The 27,576-nt window shown below is 45.5% G+C and overlaps 1 protein-coding gene across 5 annotated transcripts in view; it reads left to right on the forward strand.

Annotated features, from left to right (window-relative positions):
- LanA (laminin subunit alpha) overlaps positions 1 to 27,576 on the forward strand; it is a 550,694-nt gene that overhangs the window by 174,908 nt on the left and 348,210 nt on the right. For all 5 annotated transcript variants that reach the window (XM_069308774.1, XM_069308775.1, XM_069308777.1 and 2 more), the window contains 4 exons: positions 1,728 to 1,821; positions 4,857 to 5,027; positions 16,003 to 16,270; positions 21,655 to 21,795. In XM_069308774.1, coding sequence (XP_069164875.1) covers positions 1,728 to 1,821; positions 4,857 to 5,027; positions 16,003 to 16,270; positions 21,655 to 21,795 — 674 coding nt within the window. The remainder of the gene's footprint in view (positions 1 to 1,727; positions 1,822 to 4,856; positions 5,028 to 16,002; positions 16,271 to 21,654; positions 21,796 to 27,576) is intronic.

Raw genomic sequence — 27,576 nt, forward strand, 5'->3', positions numbered from 1 at the left:
TTCTATGCCGACTTGTTCGTTGGTTCTGCCGGATGTACAGACTCCTGGATATGGACATCTTCGCGTCGGCGTGGTATCTCCCGTTCTATGTGGTGTCCTTCCCCGCCTACGAGGCATTCGCGGTAGATGCTTTTCGGCAGGACTCATGGAGTTCCCATGTGTTGCTGGTGGGCTGTAGGCATTTAAAATTATCAGCTTATCATCCTGATTCCAGACCTGCAATGCCATTAAGTCAGTGTCTCGAGGGTTTTCAAATATTAACTCTCTTACCTTCAGGTGTTCTTTCACCAGCACAGCCACTCCTCCTCCCTTCCTAGTTTTCCTTTCACGTCTCCAAACTGAATCACCCCTTGGGATTATGACTTCATTTAATATATTTCCTTAAAGTTTCGTCTCTGATAATGCAACAAAATATGGGACCTTGAACTGAATTATATCTTGCAACTCCATAGTTTTTGACCTCACTCCATCTATGTTGGTATATACAACTTTCAGGAACATGTTCCCTTTCCCTTTGCTCATTACTCCCCCTTCCACTACTGATTTTGTTGCCTTGTTTTTATGTACCATTTCACAAGCTTTCCAGTCCCTGACACTTTATAGAAAAAAGAATTTCTGTCTTCTTCATTTCTATCCCCATTTAGACATTTTGCTTCAATGAGGTTCATTTTCAGCTTTTCTCTGTCCTCTTTAGAGACGTCTTGTCATATTGACCAATGTTTGCCAACCTCATCACTCTGCAATTTCCTGCCATTTCTAAGCACTTACATAATGTTTTTCACTCCATTAAACATCACCCTTTAAGGGCGGATCTTGTCTTTCTCATATTATCCTATTCTAAAATCACTGATATTTTCCTTTGAGTCTTCACCTAAACCTACTATTTTCTCTATGATTTTCATCTCTTCTGCTGCTCGGTCCACCCTAGATGAAATTTCCTTCTCTAAACATCCAAAAATTATTATGGACTTACTTCTATCTGCAATGTTTTGTAGTAGTTTACTGTTGGTAACCAGTTCTTTTCTAATTGCTTGCCTAATTTCTGCTTCTTGTTGGTCATTTCTGGTTTTGACTTCTGAACACACTTCCTTGATTGTCTCTTTCTCTTTTACAACTTGTGCATACGTCTCTTTTATTTCTTCTTTATACTTTTTAGTTCTTTATTAGCCTCCTCTATTTGAGTTGCCAGTGAAGTTTCTTGTTGCATCTCCTTACCTAACTCCATGTTAGCCCTCAGGGTCCTTTCGAGTTGTTCACCATATGTGTCTATTTTCTTGTTAATTTCTTCAAATTCCCTACTCTTCACTTTCCATGCCTCATTATCCTTTACTAGTTCCTTAATGTGTTCCTCCTGCATCCTTACCTTATCAGTCAAGCTGGAAATTTCCTTATCTTGTTGGAAAATACTTCCTTTTAAATATAATGTGATCATAGGCCCTTGCTCCCAGAGCCTCTTTTGAGGGGCCTAGGCTCTGACTTGTGGTTCCTGGTAGGCACAAAGAACTCTGCGACTGATGATGCTTGGTAATATGGCACTTAATCAGTGATGATTAAGTGCCATATAAAGCTCTCCTTCAGGAAGCTGATGGGGCTCCCCACAATAAAAGAATAGATGATAATTCAAAAAGAAGCTAAAAGTAATTGAATATAGTATTTTTACTTATTTATTATTTTTCTAGTCAACATAATTATCTATTTTCTTATTATTTATTATGTGTTCATTTTAGATGTGAGCGGTGTGCAGCAGGCTACTGGTCCTTCCCATTCTGCCAGCTGTGTGACTGTGACTTGCGTGGAACTGAGCAAGATATATGTAGCCAGGTGTTTAATTCATAAACAGTTTTCAGTTTTAAAAATTAGTATTATTATTTATACAAATTATTTACTATAATATATATACTTTTATAATTATACTGCATATAAAGATAATAGGGGTAATAAATTTTGCTAATATCTTACTCATGTTGAATTCTTAAATTACTAAAGAAAGTATGTATATTTTCTGGTAGTAAATATTTTGATATCAGTGTGCCACAACTTTAAATTATGTTATTTTTTTGCTCTTTGGATTAAATGATGAAGGAATGTGGTCTTAATCACTGCACTGCTCTGCATTAAAATACGTCACACCTTGGGTGCGCCAAAAAAAATTCTTGCCACAAAATTATTTTCTCTTCCTATATTGTTAAAATGCAGTCTCTGATCACGGAAAACTAAAAAAAAATTGTATGTGACATACTTTAGCCACGATGGAGCTGGGAAGTTGAGCATATAATGGGGGCTGAGCGATAGAGCACTCAAGGTTACTAGGCCCCGCCACCCCGTGGGGCGGCAGTTGCCGCGAATATAATGTTTTACAATTATTTTCATGTTTCTGATTCGTTTCTTCTCTGGTTTTATGCTGTAATATTATTCAAAAGTGTGTAATTTGTGGAATTTATATAGTTCAATGTGTGGAACATCACTATGCTCAAAATTATGGGGCTCATATATGTGACATGTATATTATATTCTACGATCAATCAAACAGTGTTTTGCTGTTATTACACTATATACACACATTGTATATATCCATCTACATATGAGTGCATAGGGAACCACTAAGTTGGTATGGTGAGCCCAAAAAACAAGAGTGAGCTGCCACACCCAGCCAGCCTTCCCCTAACTCCCACAACACCTAACTCGCCAACATTACTCCTCCCACAATACTGTTTGTGGTGTTATTACACTATATACTCACATTATATATATAAGTATCTACATGTTTTATTCACCTTAACTGTACAAGTAAGCTAGTATGTGTCCATACAGCATAGTGGCCACTGCATGATAAGTCACACAGTAGCCAACAGACGAAAGCCTCACTCACTCCTTCACCAAAATGGTTCCTCCCAAAAAACTTATTTTGCTGTTATTACTCTCTATACACACTTTATATATAAGTATCTACATTTGTGTTCACCATAGCAAACCACTAAGCTGGTATGGTGATTCCAAAGAATAGCATGTTGCCAAACACCAGCCAGTAGCCAATGCCACCTCTTCCTTCCTCCCTCACCAACAGTACTCCTCCCACTGCTAATTCACATTGCTAATTCTCACCACAATCATGCTATTATCAGAATCCTGGTCACTAAATCATGTAAATGAATAATTTTACACATGTTTAATTGTAAAGTAACATGAGAAATCATTTGAAGAATTTTAGATATGCGAAATAATGGCAGTGTGCTGTGGCTAGTGCTGTGAACATCTTGAACAGCATTTATTCACTGATATCTGAACATTGTGAACAGTTTTTATCACAGTCAGGGTCTTTTATAATACTATCATGGCTAAATAATACCAGATACATATATATTTGGACTTTATAGGCGATGCGGTGGTCAAAAGCTGAATAGCTATGCTGTTAGCTCATGGTGAATGCACCAGCCTTGGTTGCTCACTCAGTACTGAGGCCTTCACACTCAGGAATGTTGCCCACAATTTTTTTTTAATGGCACGTCTGTTTAGGAAAACCCTGAGGAAGCTGATGTGAACCCCGTGTAGCCACAGGCGTTTTGAATGATACGCTATATCTATGAGATTCCTGAGACGTGTTGCGCATCACCCGTCGTGAGCCTCAAGGTGCGTTGCGCAGTGCAGTGGTTAATGGGCTTACCATCACTGATCAGTTGTTATGGGTATACTATCATTGACCAGTTACTGTGGGGTCTATTATCATTGACCAGTTACTGGGGGTCTACCATCAATGACCAGTTACTGTGGGTCTACCACCAATGACCAGTTACTGTGGGTCTACCACCAATGACCAGTTACTGTGTGTCTACCATCAATGACAAGTTACTGGGAATCTACCATCATTGACCAGTTACTGTGGATTTACCATCAGTGACCAGTTACTGTGGGTCTACCACCAATGACCAGTTACTGTGGATCTACCTTCATTGACCAGTAACTGTGGGTCTACCATCAGTGACCAGTTACTGTGGGTCTATCATCATTGACCAGTTACTGTGGGTCTACCATCATTGACCAGTTACTGTGGATCTACCATCATTGAACAGTTACTGTGAGTCTACCACCATTGACCAGTTACTGTGGGTCCACCATCATTGACCAGTTACTGTGAGTCTACCATCATTGTCCAGTTACTGTGGGTCTACCATCATTGATGAGTTACTGTGGGTCTACCATCATTGATGAGTTACTGTGGGTCTACCATCATTGATGAGTTACTGTGCATCTACCATCATTGATTAGCTTCTGTGTCTTACTATCATTGATGAGTTACTATGAGTCTACAATCATTGATTTGCTTCTGTGTCTTACCATCATTGATGAGTTTGTGTGTGTACCATTAATGATCAATTTCTGTGAGTCTACCATCAGCAGCTCTTCATCATTGGTATGTCATGAAATTCTCATACTCATAACTGTCATGTCAAGGGCTTCTCATTTTTTTTTATTGGTTTTCATAATAATAATATTAATTTTCACTGTGAGAAAATGCACTGTGAGATATACACTGTGAGAAACTCAGTATTATATATGGTTTTTCAATACTTATTTGTTTTGTTAAACATTTTGTTTATATATCCTGAATTTGATGAATTATACTGACATTCAGATATGATATTTATAGCTCCAAATGTTAAAGAATTCAATATTTATTTATTTGAGTGCATGTAAAAACTAAATTAATATTTTGTATATTGTATTTTTCATAACATTTTTTACCTCTTTCCCATGGTAGTTTGTTACTCTTCATGACTGAATGCCTTCCACAACCTCTGAAAGTGAGAAATGAAGTAATGTAACATTTTTCTAACACTAATGTAATATCATTGTTCTAGGATGATGCCAGTTGCTATTGCAAACTGAATGTTCAAGGTCGTTCCTGTGACACATGTCGATCAGGCTCTTATAATTTAGAGGAGAGTAATCCTGATGGTTGCACCAAGTGTTTCTGTTTTGGCAAGTCTGAATACTGCTCCTCAGCTGACCTTTACTGGCACGAAGAAGAGGTAAGTTTTGTGTGTTCTTGAGTAAAAGTTAATAGGGGTGATAGGATTGTTATCCTCTATTGTAATCATGTTTAGAGGGCCTGAACAGTGGTTCCCTGAAGGTAGCACTGAGATAGCTCCAAACATACCTCATCCTGGAGACATTCATGTTTCAACGTGTTAAACATTCCTCAAGAGTGTGGGAAAAAAGATGTTCCATCAATGATGGACTGTAAATTTACCAAGATAGAACAAATATTTGACATTCAGTACCTTCCTCCATTGGGTAAGAGTGACTATTTTTTGTGGAAATTAAATATACAGTGTATCATAAACTAGAAGACAATGAGGAAAATGAACGTGATTTCAAGAGAGGACACTATGGAAAACCTCTTTAACCCTCAAACCGCTAGGGGCCGAAATGGATTTAACACCCACATGGGCAACACAAAAAAAAAAAAATAAAAAAAATTCTTTCGTCTTATAGAAGTCTTCATTTTTGTTCTCTGATCATGGAAAAAAAAAAAAAAAATCGTAGGTAGCATATTTCAGCTGCAATAAGGTAGGGAAGTCTGGCAAAAAAACCAGCGTTGAATGTAATGAAACGCCATTTTCTGGGTGAGCCCCGGAGGCTCCCTAGAGCTTATCGGGCTAATGTATGTTATGTTAGACTGGGACATTAGCTATGGAGTTCAGACCTACCAGGGACCAGCGCCAGAACCTGGCCCCTTCAGAGAGGTTTCAGGGAGCAATGGCCCTGGAAAACCCCTTTGTGATTGGGGCTTTCCTTATCGGCCATCGACCGGGATTAGGCACCCAGAAAGGTAGGTGTAACAAAACAAACCCCACATGGTAAGAAACTACAACAAAAACCAAACAGAGAGGAATAAACTCCCTACAATCCCAAGGAAACAATCTAACAATCAATTTATTGCCGCGCCGGTCGTTTGCACAGCCCTCCACTCCTCGGAAGGGTGGGGGGGTGGGGGGGGCCCGGACCTCACCACGCTGGCTGCCTTCAGTTCGGAAACTAGGCTTCAACCAATGCAAAAAACCCCGCCGACCGGATGGGAGGGAGGGTAGCCAGGGAGCCTCTGGGGCTCACCCAGAAAATGGCGTTTCATTACATTCAATGCTGGTTTTCTTTGGGGAGCCCCTACGACTCCCTGGAGCTACATACCCAAAGAGAAGGAAAATAGGGACTTACCCAGGAGGCTGCGGCCACAAACTTCTCAACACGAAGTCGAGACAACTGCTGCAACCTAAAGCAACACCAGAACGCCGAGGAGCAGGGACATGCACCAAATAACAGGCAGCCAGGACCCTGTTCGAGTTCCAAAATCCACGCGCTCGAATATGTGCCCAAGACATATTACCAAACACGGCAGCCAAAGCTGCAAACTTCCGCAAATCATGGGCGCGAGGATAGACCGCAGGTTGGCTAGACTTAATAACCCTGCGGACAACCTGGGAGACCCGAGCCCTGTAACAGGGAACGAGGGAAACCAGATCAACCCAAAGTGCATCCCCAGCCACCCCGGCTGAGCGCGCAGGTAACTGCGAAGTGTTGCAACCGGACCAACACATGATGCACCCTCCGGCTGAACCAACCAAACATCAATGACCCACAGACCCCTCCGGAAAGCAGCCGTTTCGTTCTTCGCCAGAAAAGATAGAGAAGGCTGCAAACGGTCAAACCTACCCCCAGGACCAAAAGAGCAGAAACCCCTGCCCCAGAGGAGAGCATGAAGCTCCCCTACCCGGCCTCCAGAGGCCAATGCCAACAAAAACAAAGCCTTGGAAAAACAATCGGAACCGAAGGGGCCACCACAAACCGAGGAGAGGAAAGATAAAAGAGCACCCTGTCCAAGGACCAGGATGACTCAGGAGGCGTAGGAGCAGGCCGGAGGTGAAACATAGCATGGGAAAGCTTACGAAACGGGGCAGATGTGACGTCCACCCCGAAAGCTAGCTTGAGCGGCTCCTCCAGCGCCACACGATACGAGGCGACAGTATTAGACATCAAATGACGGTCCTGAAAAAGCCAAGAAAGAAAGGACAAGACAATCCGATCCGAAAGAAAAGACAACCTACGAAGAACCAGAAAATGGCAAAAAGAAAGCCATGAAACTTCATACTGTCGCCAAGACAAAGCTCTCAGGTGGGACACCATCAATGAAGCCACCTGATCACCATAGAATTGGTGATACACCCGCGTAAAAAAAAAACAGACACGAAGAGCAGAGGAGAAGGTCGAACCAGCCCTGTACCAGATCGGACTGACCTGCTGAAAGAGGCGGAGCCGCGGGAAATGTCCCGGGTTCGGGCACTGGGCCAATAGCACCGGAAACCAAGGCTGGGTCGGCCACCGAGGGGCCACAAGGACTACTCTCCCTGGGAATGTCTCCAACCGAACCAGAACCCGAAGCAACAGCTGGACCGGGGGGGAAGAGGTACAGGTAACCCCACATCGACCAGTCCTGCCGAAAAGCATCCACTGCGAACGCTTCGCAGTCGGGAAAGGGCGTCACATAGATTGGGAGACGCCGAGACCACGCTGACGCAAAGAGGTCCATATCTGGGAGACCGTACGTCTGGCATATCCAACGAAACGAGTCGTCGTCGACTGTCCATGGACTTCCATCCCCATGACTGTCGACAGGGGATGGAGGCGAGACAAAACGTTGGACACTCCCCGGACATGAACTGCACGGAGAGCCAAACCCCGAGAATCCAGCAGACGAACCACTCGAAGGGGCCAACCCCAAAGAGCCAAGGACCGAAGAGAACCCCCGTGGTTCAGGCAATGAACCACTGGAGAACAGTCCAAATGGAGGCGAATGGTCGATCCCGGAGAGACCCCGAACCCTCCAAAGTGCGAACCAGACTGCCGCGAACTCCTGAACCGTGCTGTGAGCCCAAAGGAAGGACAGACTCCACCGTAACTGGCCTGCCTGGTGAGCACTGGTCACAAAGCTCCAGCCGAGAGACGACACGTCTATGAACACATCGAGTGAGGGCTCGGGAAGGCGCCAAGGCACCGAACCCGAAAACCCTGAAGAGGAAGCCGGTGACGCAGCAACCGACACAAGGCTCCCCGGAGGATGAAACCAACAATCGCGAGAGAGGCAGAAGGAACGTCCCCGAAGGAACCAAAACAGACGCCGAAGCCAAACCCGACCAGGCGGGTAGACTAGCACGGCAAAGTTCAGACTCCCGCACAGCCGCTCGAGCAACCTCCGAGTGACCTGGGGCCCCCTCAGAAACAGCTGACGGTGGTCCCGCAGCCGCCACAACGCCTCTGGAGGGAGAGAAAAAGAAGCGGTCCAAGAATCCCAAACAAGACCCAGCTAGGTCCAAACCTGGGACAGAACCAAATGGGACTTCCTCCAGTTCACCAGGAACCTGAACTGACGGCGAGGCGAGAAGCAAAAAAACAGACACTGCTTCCTTCAGGATAGGTGCAAAGAGCTTCAACAGTGCAGCCGATGCCCTAGCTGCCAAAGTCAGTGCCCCAGATGAAGGCCCTTCACTCAACGCCCCTACATCCTCCTCAAGCCAAGCAGAAGACAGCTTGAGAAGGGAAAAGAAACGCAAGACCGAAGCCAAAGCCCATGGGCGCACACGACTCCTCTGCAACCAATGAAGCCGAAAACTGAGGAACCTGCACGTGAAACTGGAAAAGGCCAACATCTCAAGAAAGCACGGGAGCAAACAAGCATGCATTAAGGTGCTCAAACTCGCCCCCCAGGTAAACCTGCAGAAAAGTAGAAGTTACCCGCCAATCAAGCGTGCGGGTCCAACAAAACCCATGCCACACCCCCAACGAAAAGAAAGGGCAGTCTTCCAGCCAGGAAGACTCCGGAACCTCCAAACGCACCCAAAAATGGGAAGAAGAACCGTACTCAAACGAGGACGGATCCATTGCAGAGGCATAACCCGGATCTCGCAAGAGGTATGCAGCAAGAGCTTTCCGAGCCACCTTCATGGAGATACGGGAAGTAGAAAACCTCTGGAAAGACGGATCCGAGGTACCCAAAGGCGCCCGAAACCGAACCTGGGGAGGAGTTGAACCCAAATCATACTCATACAGGGAAGGGGGGTGGGGTAAGAAAATCCCTCCCCCTGCAACAATAAGCCCCGTGAGGAAGGCGAAAGCACCCAAGCGGGGTCAAAGGGGGGCCCAAGGCCCCTAGGTTGACTCCTTCCCAGCCCCAGGATCCCCCACATCGGAACCCGGGGCAGAGCCATCTTCCAAACCCTCTACCTCTGAAGAAAATGCAGAGTCCAAGGGAAAGGCAGACAAGAAGGGGGTCTGTTGGGGGGACCCAGAAGCCTTGGTAGGAGGAACTGGCTTAAATGCCTCCGTCCCCGACCCAGTTGGGGCAGCCCCTGAGTCAGCCTGAGTCTCATTACCAGCTAAACCCTGGGCCGAGGCCGAAACCCTCAGACGTTTTGGAACCAGACACAGGGGGGGGGAGGTGCAGGAAGAACCACAGGGAAAGGACCAGGGGGCGCAGCAGGAGCCAAAGCCAAAGCGACTAACACTCCCAGGTCAGGATCCATAAAACCAAAACGGGCAGTCTCGGGGCATCCAGGTGGGAAACCAACCTAGCGCTTTGCAATAACCTAAACCTAAAATGCAACGCTGATGCTGCCTGTACCCTAACAGGAACATCCTCGGAGTAAAACTGGAGCACAAGCAGAGAACATGACTCGCAAGACTCTGTGTCAAAGGTGTCATTGACCCAACAGGTAGCATGACGGAAGCAAAACAGGTGACTGTCACCCTGAAACAAGGGCACACTGCAACCTTCAAACCCGCACAAGGCAGGTTGGAACTCGAGAGACGCATCCATGGGTCCCCGAGCCCTGACAGGGGTTTCCAGGGCCCATAGGGTAACAACTACGGGAAGCCCGGGCAAGGTGTTGCTAACCAGTTAAGAAACCCAAACAAAATAAGGGTAGATGATAATACTGAAAACCCCTGGGACGTGTACAAGCACGGGGGTTTAGCAGAGGGCCACCAAAACAATACCAGGGGAACTATAGACCCACGAGGCAGAACCTCCACCAGGCAAACAAAAACAAAACAAAACAAAAACCCCACAAAAGTACACTGTCTCCAGAGGCAACAGGAACCGGTCACCGCTTAGGTGGCAGGCCGCACAACACCTTGACGCTCTAACCAGCACAATACCACTCCCTATCCAAGGCCAAACAATGGCCCCAAGCCCCAGCTGGCCCCAAGGGCGAGGCAAATGCCGAGCAGCAAGAACCCCTATGGGAACGGTTCCCGAACGCTCCAGGGAAGATAACCCTGACACGCAGGGGCAGAACTCACAGGGCGCCTAGGGAAGGAAGCCCCTAAGCGCATGCAGCCCCAGCACTGATGAGGTACTCCTGGCCACCACATACCACACAAAAACAGCAGAGAACGCCACATGAGGCAAACACCGCCCAGAAATTTGAGGCCAGAGAAGCGTCTATCCCGGTTGACACTAGCTTACGAACTGAAGGCAACCGGCATGGTGAGGTCCAGGGCCCCCCTCCCGGGGAGAGGAGGGCTGCGCGGATGACCGGTGCGGCAGTAAATTGATTGATTGATTGTTTCCTTGGGATTGTAGGGAGTTTCTACCTCTCTGTTCGTTTTTTTTGTAGTTTCTTACCATGTGGGGTTTGTTCTGTTACGCCTACCTTTCTGGGTGCCTATCCCCGGGCGATGGCAGATAAGGAAAAACCCCAACCATAATGGGGTTTTCCAGGCCCATTGCTTCCTGAAACCTCTCTGAAGGGGCCAGGTTCTGGCACTATCCCTGGTAGGTCTGAACTACATAGCTAATGTCCTGGTCTAACATAACATACATTAGCCCGATAAGCTCCAGGGAGCCGTAGGGGCTCTCCACAGAAAGGGGCGTTGACAGAGCCTTCGCCGGACGAGTTCTACTCTACTCGAGCTGTCAGGCGGCAGTTGCCACAAATATATTACCTAATTATTTCAGGCTCGAATGCCTCTGCCGTTGATCCGAAAGGGGCAATGCCCGAAGCCATCCGAGTCGCACTACCAGTGTAATCAATGCGGGGCAGCTGCTGGGTATCCAGAAAGGCAACCAACCTTGCACGTTGCTGCGACCTAAGCCTCGCATGCAATGCTAAAGCTGCTTGCACCCACTTATCAGTTTCAGTGGACTGGGTGAATGGGGTACAAGCAAAGAACACCGCTTGCAGGACTCCGGGTCTAAGGCGTCACTGACCCAACCAGCAGCATGGCGGAGACAGATGGTATCACTCACCGTCAAGGGTTGCTTTGTCCACTTCGAGACAAGGGGACAGAGCAACCGTCAAAATCGCACAAGGTGAGGTGGGACTCGGAGGGACCACTGAGCCACAATGGGGGTTTCCAGGGCCCTTAGGCTGAATGCTAAGGAAGCCCAGGCAAGGTACTGCTAACTGGTTATCTCAGCGCTACCAGCAAACAAACTAAAAGCTGAACCCCTCCGACGTGTGTAAGCACGGGGACCTAGTGGAGGACTACCAAAATCCTACAAGTGGTTTTACCGCCACTCTAGGCAGACCCCCACCAGGCAAATCAAAACAAAAGCAAACAACAACAAAACTCAAAAGCACAATGTCTTCAGGTGAACAGAACTCTTCGCTATGCATATATCATACAGGTGCACAGTACCCTGTGCCCCAGCCAGAGACAAAACTGCCTCCTACCCAAGGACAAACAGAAGTAAGAACCACCCCAGCACAACCCCAAGGGCGAGCAATTACCGAGCAGTGACAGAACCACACGGAGGTAGCTGCTCCTGAACGGCTCAAGGAAGATAGGTAACCCTAAACCGCAAAAGCAGTACTTATGGGGCACCTAGGGAAGGTAGCTTTAGGCGCATGCAGCCCCAGTACTCTTGTGATATTCCTGGCTCGCACACCAACACAAAGCAACAACACCGCTAAGCAGCACTGCGCAAAGAGTGGAGCCAGAGCGATTTACCATTCACCATCACTACAGCCTCTTGAAGTGAGGCAAGTTGCCGGTGTGGAGGTCTGGGTCCCCCCGTGCTTCTCCTGGGGAGGGGTGGGGGGGGTTGCTTAAACGGATGTGTGGCGGCTGTGGTGACGTCTTGTCACCACATGACATGTCATCTTGGTGGGTGCATTTGGACGTGGTCGATCCGTCCCATCCCTCCAGGGTTCCCATCTGTTCTAATGCAGACATGGGCCTTTGCGGATCTGCAGATCTGCTGTTCTTCTGGATTTATTCAGTCTGCGCCCTGGATTCTTTGACCTCTTCAGAAGACTGTTGCCTGTGGTCTGGCTTCTGTTGGGGCCGGGTGCCTGGATGGTGTCCCTGATCTCTGGGTCAACTCTTGGTACGTTCCTCACCAGGGTTCCGGAACTGGCACAGTTGGTGGTGGGGCTTCAGGCTTGCCGTTTTTGTTGCCTTCCCTAGTTTGTAGTTGGCACTTCATGTATTTGCGCATTTTTACCGGATCTTGGTGACATGTATGCGTCTGCTCAGGATTTGGTTTCTGGTCTACCTCGACGACTGGCTGGTGTGGGCTACCAGTCGGTCCTCTAGTCTGCTTGCCAGGGGTGTGGTTCTTTCCAGATCCCAGTGTTCAGGTTCTTGGTGAACTGGAGGATGTTCCATCTGGTTCCGTCCCGGGTTCAGACCTGGCTGGGTCTTGTTTAGGACTCTTGGACCGCTTCTTTGTCTCTCCCTCTAAGAGGCGTTGCTGCGGCTGTAGTCCCACCTTCGGCTGTTTCTGAGGGGGGTCCTGGGTCACTCGTCGGTTGATCGACCGGTTGTGCGAAAGTCTGAACTTGGCCATGCTGGTCTACCCGCTGGGTCGGGTTTAGCTTTGCGTCTGTTTTGGTTCCTTCCAGGGACATTCCTTCTGCCTGTCTCGCAATCGTTGGGTTTGTCCTCCGAGGACCTTGTGTTAGTGCTGTGTTGCCGGCTTCCTCTTCGGGGTTTTCGGGTTTCCGTGCCTTGGCGCCTCCCCGAGCCTTCGCTCAATGTGTTCATGGACGGGTCGTCTCTCAGCTGGGGCTTTGTAACCAGTGCTCACCAGGCCGGCCAGGGACAGGTCCTTCAGTCGGGCTCACAGCACAGCTCGGGAGTTCGCGGCTGTTTAGTTTGCGCTTTGGAGGGTTCGGGTCACTCGGGGGTCTCCTGTCCAACTTCCTTCAGACTGTTCTCTGGTGGTTCATTGCTGGAACCGTGGGGGTTCTCTTCGGTCCTTTCCTCTTGGGGGTTGGTCCCTTCGAGTGGTTCATCTGCTGGAGTCTCTGGGTTTGGCTCTCCGGGCTTTTCATGTCTGGGGAGTGTCCAACGTCCTGGTGGATGGCCTGTCTCAGGTCCATCCCTCTGTTCATGGATTGGCTGGTCGTCACCGACTCGTTTATTGGCTCTGCCGGACATATGGACTCCTGGATGTGGACATCTTTGCGTTGGCGTGGTCTTGGCATCTCCCATTCTATGTGGCACCCTTTCCTACCTGTGAGGCATTCGTGGTGGATGCCTTTTGGAAGGACTGGTCGAGGTGGAGTTATCTATACCTCTTCCCCCAGTCCAGCTGTTGCTTCGGGTTCTGGCTCGTTTGAAGTCCTTCACGAGGTGAGTAGTCCTTGTGGCCCCTTGGCCACGAGGCAGGTCGGACCGATCTGGTACATGGCTGTTTCAGCCTTCTCCTCAGCTCTTCGCGTCTTTTGATCCAGGTGTATCACCATCTCTATGGTGATCAGGTGGCTTCATTGAGGGTGTCCCACCTGCAAGCTTCGTTTCGGTGACAGTATGTAGCTTCCTGGCGTTTCTTTTCGCCTTTTTTCTTGCTTTCACATTGGGTTATCTTGTCCTTTCCTGGTTTTTCAGGACTGTTAATTGATGCTTCTTACTGTCGCCTCGTATCGTGCGGTGCTGGTGGCGCCGCTCCGCCCTGTTCTGTACGCCTTTTGTTTCACCTCCTGCTTATGCGCCGCCTGAGCCATCCTGGTCCTTGATCAGGATGCTCCCTTATCTTTCCTCTCCTCAGCTTTTGGTAGCCCCTTCAGTTCAAGATTGCTTTTCGAAGGCCATATTTTTGTTGGTATTGGCCTCTGCAGGTCGAGTTGGGGAGTTTCTGGCTTCCCTCCTGCACAGGGGTTTCTGCTCTTTTGGTTTTGGTGGTAGGTTTCTACGTTTGCAGTCTTCTCCATCTTTCTAGCGAAGGCCAAGACGGTTGCTTTCTGGAGGGGTCCTAGGGTTTTTTATGCTTGGTTGGTTTGGCCGGGGGTGCATCATGTGTTGTGTTCGGTTGCAGCTATTCATCGTTACCTGTGTGCCATGGCTGGGGATGCGCTTTGGGTTGATGCGGTTCCCCTCGTTTCCTGTTCCAGGGCTCGTATCTCTCGGGCCATCCCGAGATGGCTCGGTGAGGTCTGGCCCCCCCTTTCCCTCTCGGGGAGGGAAGGGCTGTGCGGATGAGCGGCCTGGCAGTAGAGTGTGACGTTTGCTTGTTTCTTTGGTATTATAGGGAGTTTCTACTTCTCTGTACAGTTTTTTGTTTTAGTTTCTTACCATGTGGGTTTGTTTTGTTATGCCTACCTTTCTGGGTGCCTAGCCCCGGTTGATGGCAGATAAGGAAAAACCCCAACCACAAGGGGGTTTCCCAAGGCCATTGCTCCCTGAGACCTCTCTGAAGGGGCCATGTTCTGGTTCTGGTCCCTGGTAGGTCTGAACTCCATAGCTAATGTCCCGGTCTAATATAACATACATTAGCCCGATAAGCTCCAGGGAGCCTCTAGGGCTCACCCAGAAAATGGCTTTTCATTACATTCAATGCTGTTTTTTTTCATGTTCTTCAATCAGCACCAACATTATAGAGAGTAAATATGTCATATTTCTTCATTACTTATGTAATGCTAGGAAGCTTTAGGCAGCTTTGGTAACTTTGGGTAATTAGACAGACCCTCACCTTGATTGTGAAGCTGTTAATTTCCTCTTGCTGTTGAGAAATGGTTCTTTCAATGATAAGACGTTCTTCATAAATATTTATCAAATCCTCAATTTTTACTAACCTGTTCATAAGACCTCCATTTCTTATCTCTTCCTCAATTACTCCCTTGAAATTTGTCTCGCATATTGACAGATCAGTGTCCATGGTGGCGGCCATTGTATTTTGTCTTGCCTTCTTCAGAGTGACAGGCCTCCCATAAACCTTCCTAAATTTGTATATGTTCTTTCAGTTAATTGCCACCCCACTTTCTACAACTTGATCTTGGAATGTTTAAAATAGCAGGGACACCATTTACTGATCTCTTACCCCCCACTATCACCTAGATAATGATGACTTATCCTTCAGCTCCCTGGATGCCTGGTGGTGGCATTCAGTATTATGGGTATCATGCTAATTCCGAATGTTTATCTTGTTCTGTGTGAATCGTTTGTAGAGTTATTTTATCATTTCCAAAGCTTAGGTCTTTGTTAACTCTCCAGTTGTCTGTTTAGCTTCGCTAACTTTCTGGATGCTTTTCTGTTGTGCTGGCAAATTGTCAATTGCTCTGTGTGCCTCTGTGAGTGGGGGCCAGTTTCGGCTCTGGTACTCGGTAGGCCAACAGAACCCCTGCATCTGATGTGACCAATTTGCATGGAGTAATCTCAGCCAGATTGCTTAAGCAAGCCAAATGGACTGCTTGAGTTATCGTGCAAATAAACTACTGAAATCCTGAGTGAATCCTTTTAGATAAATAGTGTAGATAAGAATATTCTGGATTTGAAAATGAATGTTGTATAAAATTTTTATGTAAATTTTTCATATACTGTATACAGTATATCATTCCTTTCAGTTTATCTTGTTTTGGGAATTTTTTATGATTTCAATGGACTTGTAATGCATACAGGCATATTGATTGATATTTTCAATACAAATTAAAGATTATATTTTTATATTTGATTATAAATGCAATTTTTCATTAAAACTTTGTATTTAATTATTTGTTTTTTGGTCAGGTTGATGATATGTCTGCATGGGGTGTGGTAGTCCTGGAGCAGGCACTGCAGGGGCTTTCCTCTCTATCAAAGACAACTCTCACTTTTGACTCACTGGATGAACTACCAACATATTACAAGGACCTTATACAGCAGGACTTGGAGGGCATAGATGATCAGTTCTCAGAAAAACAAGTCTTTTTCGCTGCTCCTGCTGCTTACCTTGGCAACCATGTTATGTCTTATGGAGGATATCTCAAGTATTCACTCTTAGTTGTAGGAGACGAAGGTAATAATTACTTACCTCTTATGGAGGATATCTCAAGTACTCACTCTTAGTTGTAGGAGACGAAGGTAATAATTACTTACCTCTTATGGAGGATATCTCAAGTACTCACTCTTAGTTGGAGACAAGGTAATAATTACTTACATCTTATGAAGGATATCTCAGGTTATTCATTTAGGATGCCCATTGCTTTTTGTGTTTTAATCATTCTTTTATCCATTTCAACATTTTACCACTGATTCCATGTGTTTGTACTTTCTGGGCCAATTTCAAAAGTGTAGAAAAATCTATGTACTGCATACAACATCAACTGGAAATCCTATGTCTGTGAAGTTCGTTACTTTTCTGGTGGGAGCTCCTTCGTCTCCCCGGGGCCATCCAGGCTGATATGGAACTATTAGATTTTGGCATCAGTCAGTGTGAATGGAGTTCTTAGGCTTACCGGGGACCATGAGCCAGAACCTGGCCCCCCTCAGAGAGGCACGAGGAGCAATAGCCTAGAGAAATGCACATGTGATTTGGAGCATTCTATGTCTGGCATCGACTGAGTCAGGCACCCAGAAAGGTAAGCATCCCAAAACTAAACCCCTATTATGGTTGAAACTACTACTAAAAGTCAAATGAGTGGACAGAACTCCCCAAAGAAAAACAAGCAAACAAGCATGACATCACCACATTGCCGCACCGCCTTCTGGGCACCTCCCCCCTCCCCAGGAGGGGGAAAGGGGGAAGCCCCAGACCCCTTGTGCCAGTGACCCGAACCTCCAGTTCTTGGATGATGTGATTGAGGCTTGGTCGTGCAACTCCAGCTCGTTTCTTGTCTCAGTCCTGTGCCTTGTGTTTAGTGCTGTCTTCAGGGTGGTGCGTGAGCTGGGAGTAATCTTCACTGGTACTTGGGCTGCATGCGCTTAGGGTTCCCTTCCCTAAGTGCGCTGTAAGTACTGCCCTTGGGGCTTGGGGTTATCTTCCACAAGTCACCTTGGGGTCTACCTCTGTTGGTCTTTTGCTGCTCAGTAATTGACTGCCCTGAGTGTGTGGGGGGTTTCCTCCTCCCTTGTTTTCCTTAGGGTAAGGAGTAATTTGCACTGTTAGGGGCGCACAGTACTGCACAATTAGTTATCAGCTATTATAGCGACTAGCTCTGTTCTGCCTGGGTACATTTTCCTCTTGCTGGGTTTTTCTTTTGTTTTTGTTTTCCTGCCTGGTATGGGGGGTCTGCCTTTTGGTTCATTGCACCCTGTCTCTGAAATAGATTTTATATATTTGTGTTTTTAGATGGTACCCCTTGCTGGGCCCTGTGAGTGGACACCTCCTGGGAGTCCAGCTTTTAGCAGTTTTGATTGGTAGACATGGGAGCCAGTTCACAGTACCCTGCCTGGGGCTTAACCTTAGTAATACCAGTCTCAGAGCCTTGGGAAACCCCGTGGGCTGCCAAACACTACCAGTGGAACTATAGTCACACTGGGCAGACCCCCACCAGGCAATTGAAAATAAAAACAAAAGAAAAACCCCGCATAAGTACACCGTCTCCAGAGGGAACAGGAACCGGTCGTCGCTTAGGTGGCAGGCCGCGCAACACCTTGACGCCCTAACCAGCACAATATCAATCCCTACCCAGGGCCAAACAAGGGCCCCAAGCTCCAGCTGGCCCCAAGGGCGAGGCAAATGCCGATCAGCAAGAACCTCTACGAGAATGGTTCCCGAATGCCCCAGGGAAGATAACCCTGTTATGCAAAGGCAGTACTCACAGGGTGCTAAGGGAAGTTAGCCACTAAGCGCATGCAGCCCCGGCACTGATGAGGTACTCCTGGCCACCTGCACAACACAACACACGGCAGTGAATGCCACACAAGGCAAACACCACCTAGGAAACTGAGGCCAGAGAAGCGTCTATCCTGGTTGACATTAGCTTACGAACTGAAGCTTGGCAGCCGGCGCGGTAGATCCGGGGCTCCCCCCTCCCCCTCTCGGGGTGGGGAGGGCTGGGCGGACGATCGACTTGGCAGTAAAGTGTGATGTTTGCTTGTTTGCTTGTTTCCTTGGGATTGTAGGGAGTTTCAACCTCTCTGTTCGGTTTTTTGTTTAATTTTTTACCATGTGGGGTTTGTTTTGTCATGCCTACCTTTCTGGGTGCCTGACCCCAGTCGATGGCTGATAAGGAAAACCCCAACCACAAGAGGGTTTTCCAGTGTCATTGCTCCCTGAAACCTCTCTGAAGGGGCCAGGTTCTTGCGCTGGTCCCTGGTAGGTCTGAACTCCTTAGCTAATGTCCCAGTCTAATATAACATACATTAGCCCGATAAGCTCCAGGGAGCCTCTGGGGCTCACCCAGAAAATGGCGTTTCATTACATTCAACGCTGGTTTTTTACCATGTGGGGTTTGTTTTGTTATGCCTACCTTTCTGGGTGCCTAACCCCAGTCGATAGCAGATAAGGAAAGGAAAACCCCAACCACAAGGGGGTTTTCTAGGGCCATTGCTCCCTGAAACCTCTCTGATGGGGCCAGGTTCTGGCGCTGGTCCCTGGTAGGCCTGAACTCCTTAGCTAATGTCCTGGTCTAATATAACATACATTAGCCCAATAAGCTCTAGGGAGCCTCCGGGGCTCACCCAGAAAATGGCGTTTCATTACATTCAACGCTTGTTTTTTGCCACACTTCTCCACCCGATTGTGATCAAAATATGCCACCTACGATTTTTTTGTTATTTCTGTGATCAGAGAACACAAATAAACACTTTTATACGACGAAAGAATTTTTTGGAATTTTTTTTTGTTGCACCTGTAGGTGCTGAAGCCATTATGACCCTTAACGGCCCAAGGGCTAATTTTCAAATCCCCACTCGTGTTACCACACAACACAAGAGTTAGCCTATTTTTCATTGGCTTGTGTCTGGGCAATGACTTCTCCTCCTGGGCAATGTATGTCCTCTTAGGCAATCTTTTCCAGAATAGTCCTGTCTCATCATATTAAACACTTGTTGTGGTAGGTATCCCTCTCACTATCTACGAAATCTTTAAATTCGTCAACAAATCTTTCAGGCAGTGGTTTGTCTGAGCTGGTAGTCTCCCACATGCCTCACAACACTATGAATACCACTTCTTTTCTTAAATATCTCAAACCATGTCCTGCTTGCCTTAAACTCTTTCATATCTGCATCACCCATTCCAGGGGTTTTCCTTAAAGGTCTTCATGCAATTGCCTTGCTTTCTCACAAATGATGGTCTCTGAGATGCTATCACCTGCTATCTCCTTGTTGTGTATTCAAATTAATAACAACTTTTCAACATCCTCAAGTGTTTTTGTTCTTTGTTACGTGATTGTTGATACGCTTTTTGCCACTTTAGCACTCATAATGTCCTTTTCTTAGCAATTACAGTGCATATCAATGACATAGATTTGTTGTACGGCTTATAGCTAGTTCAACAACCTGTGTACCATTTTCATGTTTATGAATGATCTCTTGTTTTTCCTCTATGGTCATTCTCACTTGCGATTTCTTAGCTTGAACCTTACCACTGGCTTTCTTGGGACCCATGGTGAGATATTTAATAATAACTTTTATGTTCAAATACCCCAAAATTAAAAAAAAACTGAAGTTCTTTACAAAGAATTCAGGCGTTATCGACACTAGGCGGGAGGCACCGGTAAGCTAAGGCGCAGTCGCCGTACCACCACGCGCACGGTCGGCCATATGCGTATCAACAAATTTCGTTACCTGAGGCAAAGTTCATAACCTGATTTGGATTTTATGAAGGAATTGGGTTTGTAACCCAAAAAGTTTGTAAAGAGGGGCATTTGTTAGCTGAGGTGTCACTGAATTTCGCTTTCTGTTCAGGTGGCCTTGTCCTTTCTCTCGTGGCTGTTTCAGGACCATCATCTTCTGCCGAATACTGTCGCCTCATATAGTGTGGTGCTGGCGGAGTTGCTGCAGCTTGCTTTCAGCATTGATGTTACTTCTGCACCGTTTTGCAAGCTGTCTTGGGCATTGTTTCACCTCTGGCCTACTCGTTCACTGCTTGTGCCGTCCTGGTCATTGGACAGGGTGCTCTCTTATCTCTCTTCCCCTCGGTTTGTAGTGGCCCCTTCAGTTCAGAATTGTCTCTCTAAGGATCTTTTCCTGTTGGCATTGGAATCTGGGGGTTGGGCCGGGGAGCTTCATGGTCTCCTCCTGCGCATGGGTTTCTGCTCTTTTGGCTCTGGTGATAGGTTCTGGGTCTCCCAGGTTGTCTGCAGGGTTATTCAGTTTAGCCAGCCTGCAGTCTATCCCTGTGCCCATGATATTTGTAAGTTTGCTGCACTTGCTGCCATCTTCGGTAACATGTCTTGGGCTGACATTCGAGCACAAGGTTTTTGGCGGTCGAGCAGGGGTCCTGGCTGTGTGCTACCTGGTCAGTTTTCTAGGGTCTAGTCAGGCCTGTGTCGCTTTTGGTCGGCGGTTGCAGCCAGTTGTTTCGACTTCGCAATGAGGGGCAAGTGCCGACCACCTACCGGGTAAGTTCCATTTGTTTTTGTCTTTTGGTAAGTACTATAGCTCTGGGGAGCTGAAGGGGCTCCCCGCAGAAAACCAGCGTTGAATGTAATGAAACGTCATTTTCTGGGTGAGACCCGGAGGCTCCTAGGCATCCCACCCTCCCTCCCCCCGGTCGTTTTTTTTTTTTAGTGTTTTGACACCCAGCCTTTGAATTGGAAGTGTGGGTTGCCGGCACGAGAGGTCTGGGGCTTCTCCTTCTCCCTCCCAGGGAGGGGGAAGCTGCACCAATGGCGGCGCGGCAATGTGGTGATGTCATTCTTGTTTGCTTGTTTTTCTTTGGGGAGTTCTGTCCACTCATTTGACTTTTAGTTGTAGTTTCAACCAGAATAGGGGTTTGTTTTGTGATGCTTAAATTTCTGGGTACCTGACCTGGTCAATAGCAGACATATAGAATGCTCCAAATCACATGTGCATTTCTATAGGCCATTGCTCCTCGTGCCTTTCTGAGAGGGCCAGGTTCTAGCTCGTGGTCCCCAGTAAGCCTAAGAACTCCATTTACACTGACTGATGCCAAAGTCTAATAATTCCATATCAGGCTGGATGGCTCCGGGAAGCCTCCGGGTCTCGCCCAGAAAATGGTGTTTCATTACATTCAACGCTGGGTTTTTTCACAAATATTAGCAGGAGTGTTAGGCAGGATTCATTCTTGACAAAACTGTTTTCCTATCACTTTCTTAGTGAAGTTGAGCAGTTAGTGGGTTATATGTACAACATCAGTTGCTCCTTATCTAACCATGAAAACAAGAAGACAGTGTGCTTTATTACTCAAAGTTGTATTCAAATTTCTCATAAAATTATCTGAAATTATATTTAATACTATAGACCTGTTTTAATAAACAAAATGATGGTTTGCAGAATCTGCTGTTATTGGGCCTGATGTTATCTTAAAGGCAGGTGACATTATTGCCCAACACTTCTCATTAGAAGAACCGTCTTCCTCTGCAGTTTTTACTGCTGAAATCCGATTGACTGAACACAATTTTAGAACAATTTCAGGTAAATATAATATTAACACTTTTTTATTTTAATTATAAAGTTTTGTATGGGAAAACATATCATATGTCAAAAATGACACCAAACTGAAAGAGTAAGTAAACTTATACAGAAAAAAATTCAAAAAAATTCAAATGTTTATTTAGGTAAAGTACATACATACAAGGGGTGATACAGATATTGATGAATTTATTGATAGAGCTAGTATATACAATGCCTAAAGCCATTATTACACAAAGCGTTTCTGGCAGGAAAAACAGTAAAGACTAAAATTTAATACTAATTGAGATTAAAGTACAAAATGTGTTGAGAAAATAAAAAAAATAAAAAAGGGGGGAACATGGCAGGAAAACAGCAAAAATATAATTTGGTCGACAAACAGCATTGTTTAAAAATAAGACATGGGTTGACATTATAGGGATAAGGTAGCTTTACAGGGAGTTAATTAGGTAGTGCTTAGTTTTTATCTTAAACTGGTTAAGAGAGGTACAGTCTTGAACATGATTGGGAAGGTCAGAATGATCATACATGTAGAGATGCATTAATAAGACTGATTAGTAGTTAATATTAAATATTTTGTATTAAGTGATACAGGTGTTCATATTTAGCCAAATTGTTGGAGAAGTTAAGTTCTTTCATCCATTATAATTGTTAGAAAATAACAAGCTGGTATCCCTGTCAAAAGGAAGAATTCTTTATGGTTTCTCTCGCATGATATTTTTCCGTCACTGTTATTTGGGGAAATATTTGTAGAATTTATATTAATTAAGTTTGCCTTTAAACTTGAAACATATGTGTATGGCCGTAATGTGGAATTTCTTGCCATAATGAGGCAATGTTGCTCTCTGGTGTCCATTTTAGGAATTGGCACTTGCAGTCAAGAATAATAATTTAAAATAATTTAGGCCAAGTCCCCCTGTGAACATTGAGGTGAACTGTCAAAGCAGATAATGCTTTCCAGGCGAGGGACAACAGAATATGAGACTATAGTTGGAGCTTGGAAATACAAATGAGCCAGAAAAATTACAGAAAACACTTGAATGCATTAATCTTTGTTCTGTTCCAATTGTCTACAGATGATTTCACCCAATGTGGGTTATATTATTCATTCATAGATGTCTGGTTATCAACCACCATCATGAACAAAAATCTATCTTTTCCTGGTGTTCTACCTGGGTATCATTTTCACAGTAGCCACCATGTTTGATGCATGCCTCTTCTGCTCTGATCTTCAGCACTCACACCTGCAGAAACATTTCCAGACACCACGTTAGATAGAAAGCACTTTGTGGTGCCTGGTGTTCCTCAGTACTGTGTATATTAAGCAGCAAAGACCGGTACAGCCCAGAAGAGTATGAGAAAAGCATGTCAAACAGCTATTTATTTATTTATTTATTTATTTATTTATTTATTTATATGTATACAAGAAGGTACATTGGGATTGTGAGGATACATAGCACAGCAATTACATTCCTGTAAAGCCACTAGTACGCGCAGTGTTTCGGGCAGGTCCTTAATCTAAGAAAATTTTAAGTAGGTAAATACTTGCAAAATTTATAAAAATGATAAAAGTTACATAGCAAGAAAAAATAAAAGATTGAGAGAAAATTGTAGGTATATTAAATATATAGCATTTGTAAGATTACAGAAACAGTTAAATACTAAATCTGCTGTAAAAACAAAGTAATTATAGCAAAACACAAGAATAGAAGCAAATACACAAGACACAGAAGTTAGATAAAAGAATAAAACAAAAAATCAGTAAAGACTGACAATATAAATGTAAAATAAAAAATAATATGAAAAATAATAATCATAAAGTAAAATGATCTTAAAGATAATTAACTTAGTAATGGCTAATTAAAATCCTATAATTAGTATGAACCTAAGAAAACAAAGTGAGCTCAAATAGATAATTCCAAAAAAAATAAAAAAATGACATAAATCTAAGTAAATCTAGAAATTTACTCTAATATAAATCTAAGTGTAAAAATAAACAGGGTGAGAATATATTTATGTGGAAGATTTTACTATGATACTGAGGTAGATGCTTATATAAACAATTATACTATTAATTAATTCCAATAAATGATTACTAAGAAACAAATTCCAAGTTACTTTAAATATAACAGGGTAATAAAGAACCCTAGGTTTAGTGACAAGGGATTAACTAAGAACAAATAATTAAGAGTAAAAAACAAGAAATGTCAACAACAAAGATGACAAAAAAAAATATAAAAATAAAAAACCTTTGGAAAGGAAAGGCAGAGCAACGCGCCTCCGGGTATTTGTATTTTTCACGTTCCATTCAAAACTCCCGCGGCTACATGGGGTTCACATCAGCTTCCTCAGGGCTCTTGTAAACAGACGCCATCTTTAAAAAAAATCGTGGTCCACATTCCCGGGTGTGGGAGCCTCAGTAGTGTGTGAGCAACCAAGGCTGGCGCTCGCAGCATGAGCGCACAGCACTGCTGTTCAGCATGTGACCACAGCATCGCCTAATAATGTCAAAATATATATATAAATTGTATTATTTAGTGTTATATTAGAGCCTGAGTGTGATAATGACTGGGTACAATGTTCAAATATCAGTGATTCAATGCTGTTCACGATGTTCACAGCGCTAGCCACAGCACCAGAGCATTATTTCGTTCATCTAGGAATCTTCAAATGATTTCTTAGGTTCTTTTTCAAAATAAACGTGTGGTCAATTATTCATTTACAGGAATTAGTGACCAGGATTGTGATAATAGCAGGAATGTGGTTATAATTAGCGTTGTGCGTAGTATTGTGGAAGGAGGAATTTTGATGAGGGAGGGAGGGCGAGAATTGAGGTAGCCTCAATTGTGTGTGTGTGGCTGCCACTCTTGTTTTGCTCACCATACTAGCTTAGTGGTTCACTATGGGCAACACATATGTACATGGGTATATATAGTGTGTGTATATAGTGTAAGAACAGCAACAGGAGAATGTTGAGAGGAGCTATTTTGGTGAGGGAGGTGACGTAATCGTAGCGTCGTCTGCTGTGTGATTTTTCATGCAGTGTATGGTGGCCACTGTACTGTTTGGACACAATACCGGCTTACTTGCATAGTTCTGGTAAATAAAACATGTAGATAGGTATATAGAACATGTGTAATAAGAACTATAGCAATATGGTGGGAGGAGCAATGTTGGCGAGTAAGATGTTGGAGTGAGGGAGACTGGCTGGGTGTGGCTGCTCTCACTCAAGGTGTTCTGAATGTGTTCATGGCCCATACGAGGCAGCTGCTATTGGCACATACGAGGCAGCTGCTATTGGCCCATACGAGGCAGCTGCTATTGGCCCATACGCGGCAGCTGCTATTGGCCCATACGCGGCAGCTGCTATTGGCCCATACGCGGCAGCTGCTATTGGCCCATACGCGGCAGCTGCTATTGGCCCATACGAGGCAGCTGCTATTGGCCCATACGAGGCAGCTGCTATTGGCCCATACGAGGCAGCTGCTATTGGCCCATACGCGGCAGCTGCTATTGGCCCATACGCGGCAGCTGCTATTGGCCCATACGAGGCAGCTGCTATTGCCTATACGAGGCAGCTGCTATTGGCCCATGCGGGGCAGCTGCTATTGGCCCATACGCGGCAGCTGCTATTGGCCCATACGCGGCAGCTGCTATTGGCCCATACGAGGCAGCTGCTATTGCCTATACGAGGCAGCTGCTATTGGCCCATGCGGGGCAGCTGCTATTGGCCCATGCGGGGCAGCTGCTATTGGCCCATGCGGGGCAGCTGCTATTGGCCCATACGAGGCAGCTGATATTGGCCCATACGAGGCAGCTGCTATTGGCCCATACGAAGCAGCTGCTATTGGCCCATACGAGGCAGCTGATATTGGCCCATACGAGGCAGCTGCTATTGGCCCATACGAAGCAGCTGCTACGCGGTGTTCTGAATGTGTTGATGGTGAATGTATATAGTGTGTGACAGTGTATAGTGTGTAAATAGATTGTATATATACACAAATTAGCATGATACATAGTAAATATGTGCTGCATATGTGTACACAAGTTTCATGCACGTAACACAGTGTCTACGGACAGTACGGATGTTGTACTGCGATATTATAGTGTACGTGTTCATTATACATTGGATTGGCACATAAAAACAATGAAAATGTATTTGGAAAGGTGCGCAAAAAATGAACGAAAATATATTCGCGGCAACTCGCGCGCCCCGCCCCGAGCGCCCCACCGCCCCCGAGAGCTTACGGCACGGGCGCACGGGGAATGATTAAGTACACTTTGGTAGTATGTGAGACTACAAATTTATGTTCTGGTTATTCAGCTGATATCCCACAGTCATCCAGGAAAAAAGTGAGGTGTGCCTCAGTGGTTATGACATAAGTTTTTCCAGAGTCAGTCTTCCTAGCTATTATTTTACCATCTCACACAAAACAATGTTTAATAGCAATGGATCTTTTGCAGATTCCACGTAGTTTAAATAAGAGATTTTGTCTGAATCTGGTTAGACATTTGTTCACATAAACAGTGGATTTCTTAGCGACTGCAGCAGTGATAAGGTCTGACTTGCGGGAGCAGCTATCTAATTTCACACAAATTTTTCTGTTATTTGTAGCAGATGATCTCGTACCTACTCTATAAGCTGACTGATGTCACTTGTTTGGATTGAATAATTCATCTTAGTATGCAATTCCTGGATCACGATGTCAGCACAGTCTTCTCTGTCAGTTTCATGGGAAAAATCATGTGATGAGATGATGACAGAATCAAGGAGCTTAAGTTGGTCTGATTCGTCTTGGGTTGCAGTGTGTTGCTGTTGTAGGGAGTTAAAATGGTTCTCAAACTTTTGTAACATCTCTTCTTGCTTTGTAGAGGTTTCTGCTGGTTTAAAGTTAGTAACCGAGATCTGAAGTGAGCTTAATTCCTGTTCGAGGTGGCCGACTCTGGCAGACATATCTTGGTTAATCTTGTGCATGGCCAAAGCATGTAGGTTCATTATCAAGTCCGACTGCTCTCGGATTACAGAGATTTGGTCATCATAATTTGAGCCATGGATTATCAGCAAAACGCTTGAAGTCGGAACATGAGGAGGTAGCTCGTTTAAGTTGCTCCATATGGTTACATAAATGTTGCATGGCTCGAGTCAGTGACGACGCTCCACTCAGCTGGGAAGGTTTGTTATTGGTGTCGAAGGGAGCGTCGGTAACCAACCAACCCCCCAAGCAGCCACTAAGGGGGAGACAGCCGCATTATTCCTGTTGCTAGCTTGGCTGGTTGGGTTCATCCTGATAGGTATGCTATCTTTCTTTGTGGCCTTACCAAGCTTAGAATTGTTTTGCATGGTAGCAGGAGAAATGTACGCAGGCAGATGGGGTAGACTCGTTGATGTGGCAGTAGCGAACGTCAGGTTCAGCTTCCTCCGGGGAGCAACACTAATGAGGTCGAGATGAGCTAGTAGGTTGGTTTTGTCATATATTTCTATCACATTTAGGTCACTGGGTACTTAACTGCCTTCTGGGGTTGTTACATCATGTTTGGGATGTTGTGGGCTCAAAGAGCAGCTGATAAAGTTGGAGGGGCAGCAGGGTTGTCAGGAGCGGATGAGCGTTCGAGTTCCAAGATCAGTGTTGTGTCAGAAGCTATGAAGAAGATTATCAAAGAGATGGTCGTAGAGATGTTGGTGGTATGCCTCTCATGAAGGAATATCCCAAGGAAATTCTAACAGTAACACATACATGACTCACTCACTCTGTACAGAGTGGAGCATTACACTGAAGTCACACT

Source organism: Procambarus clarkii, chromosome 63 (assembly GCF_040958095.1).
Source record: "Procambarus clarkii isolate CNS0578487 chromosome 63, FALCON_Pclarkii_2.0, whole genome shotgun sequence".
NCBI classification, from domain to species: Eukaryota; Metazoa; Arthropoda; class Malacostraca; order Decapoda; family Cambaridae; genus Procambarus; species Procambarus clarkii.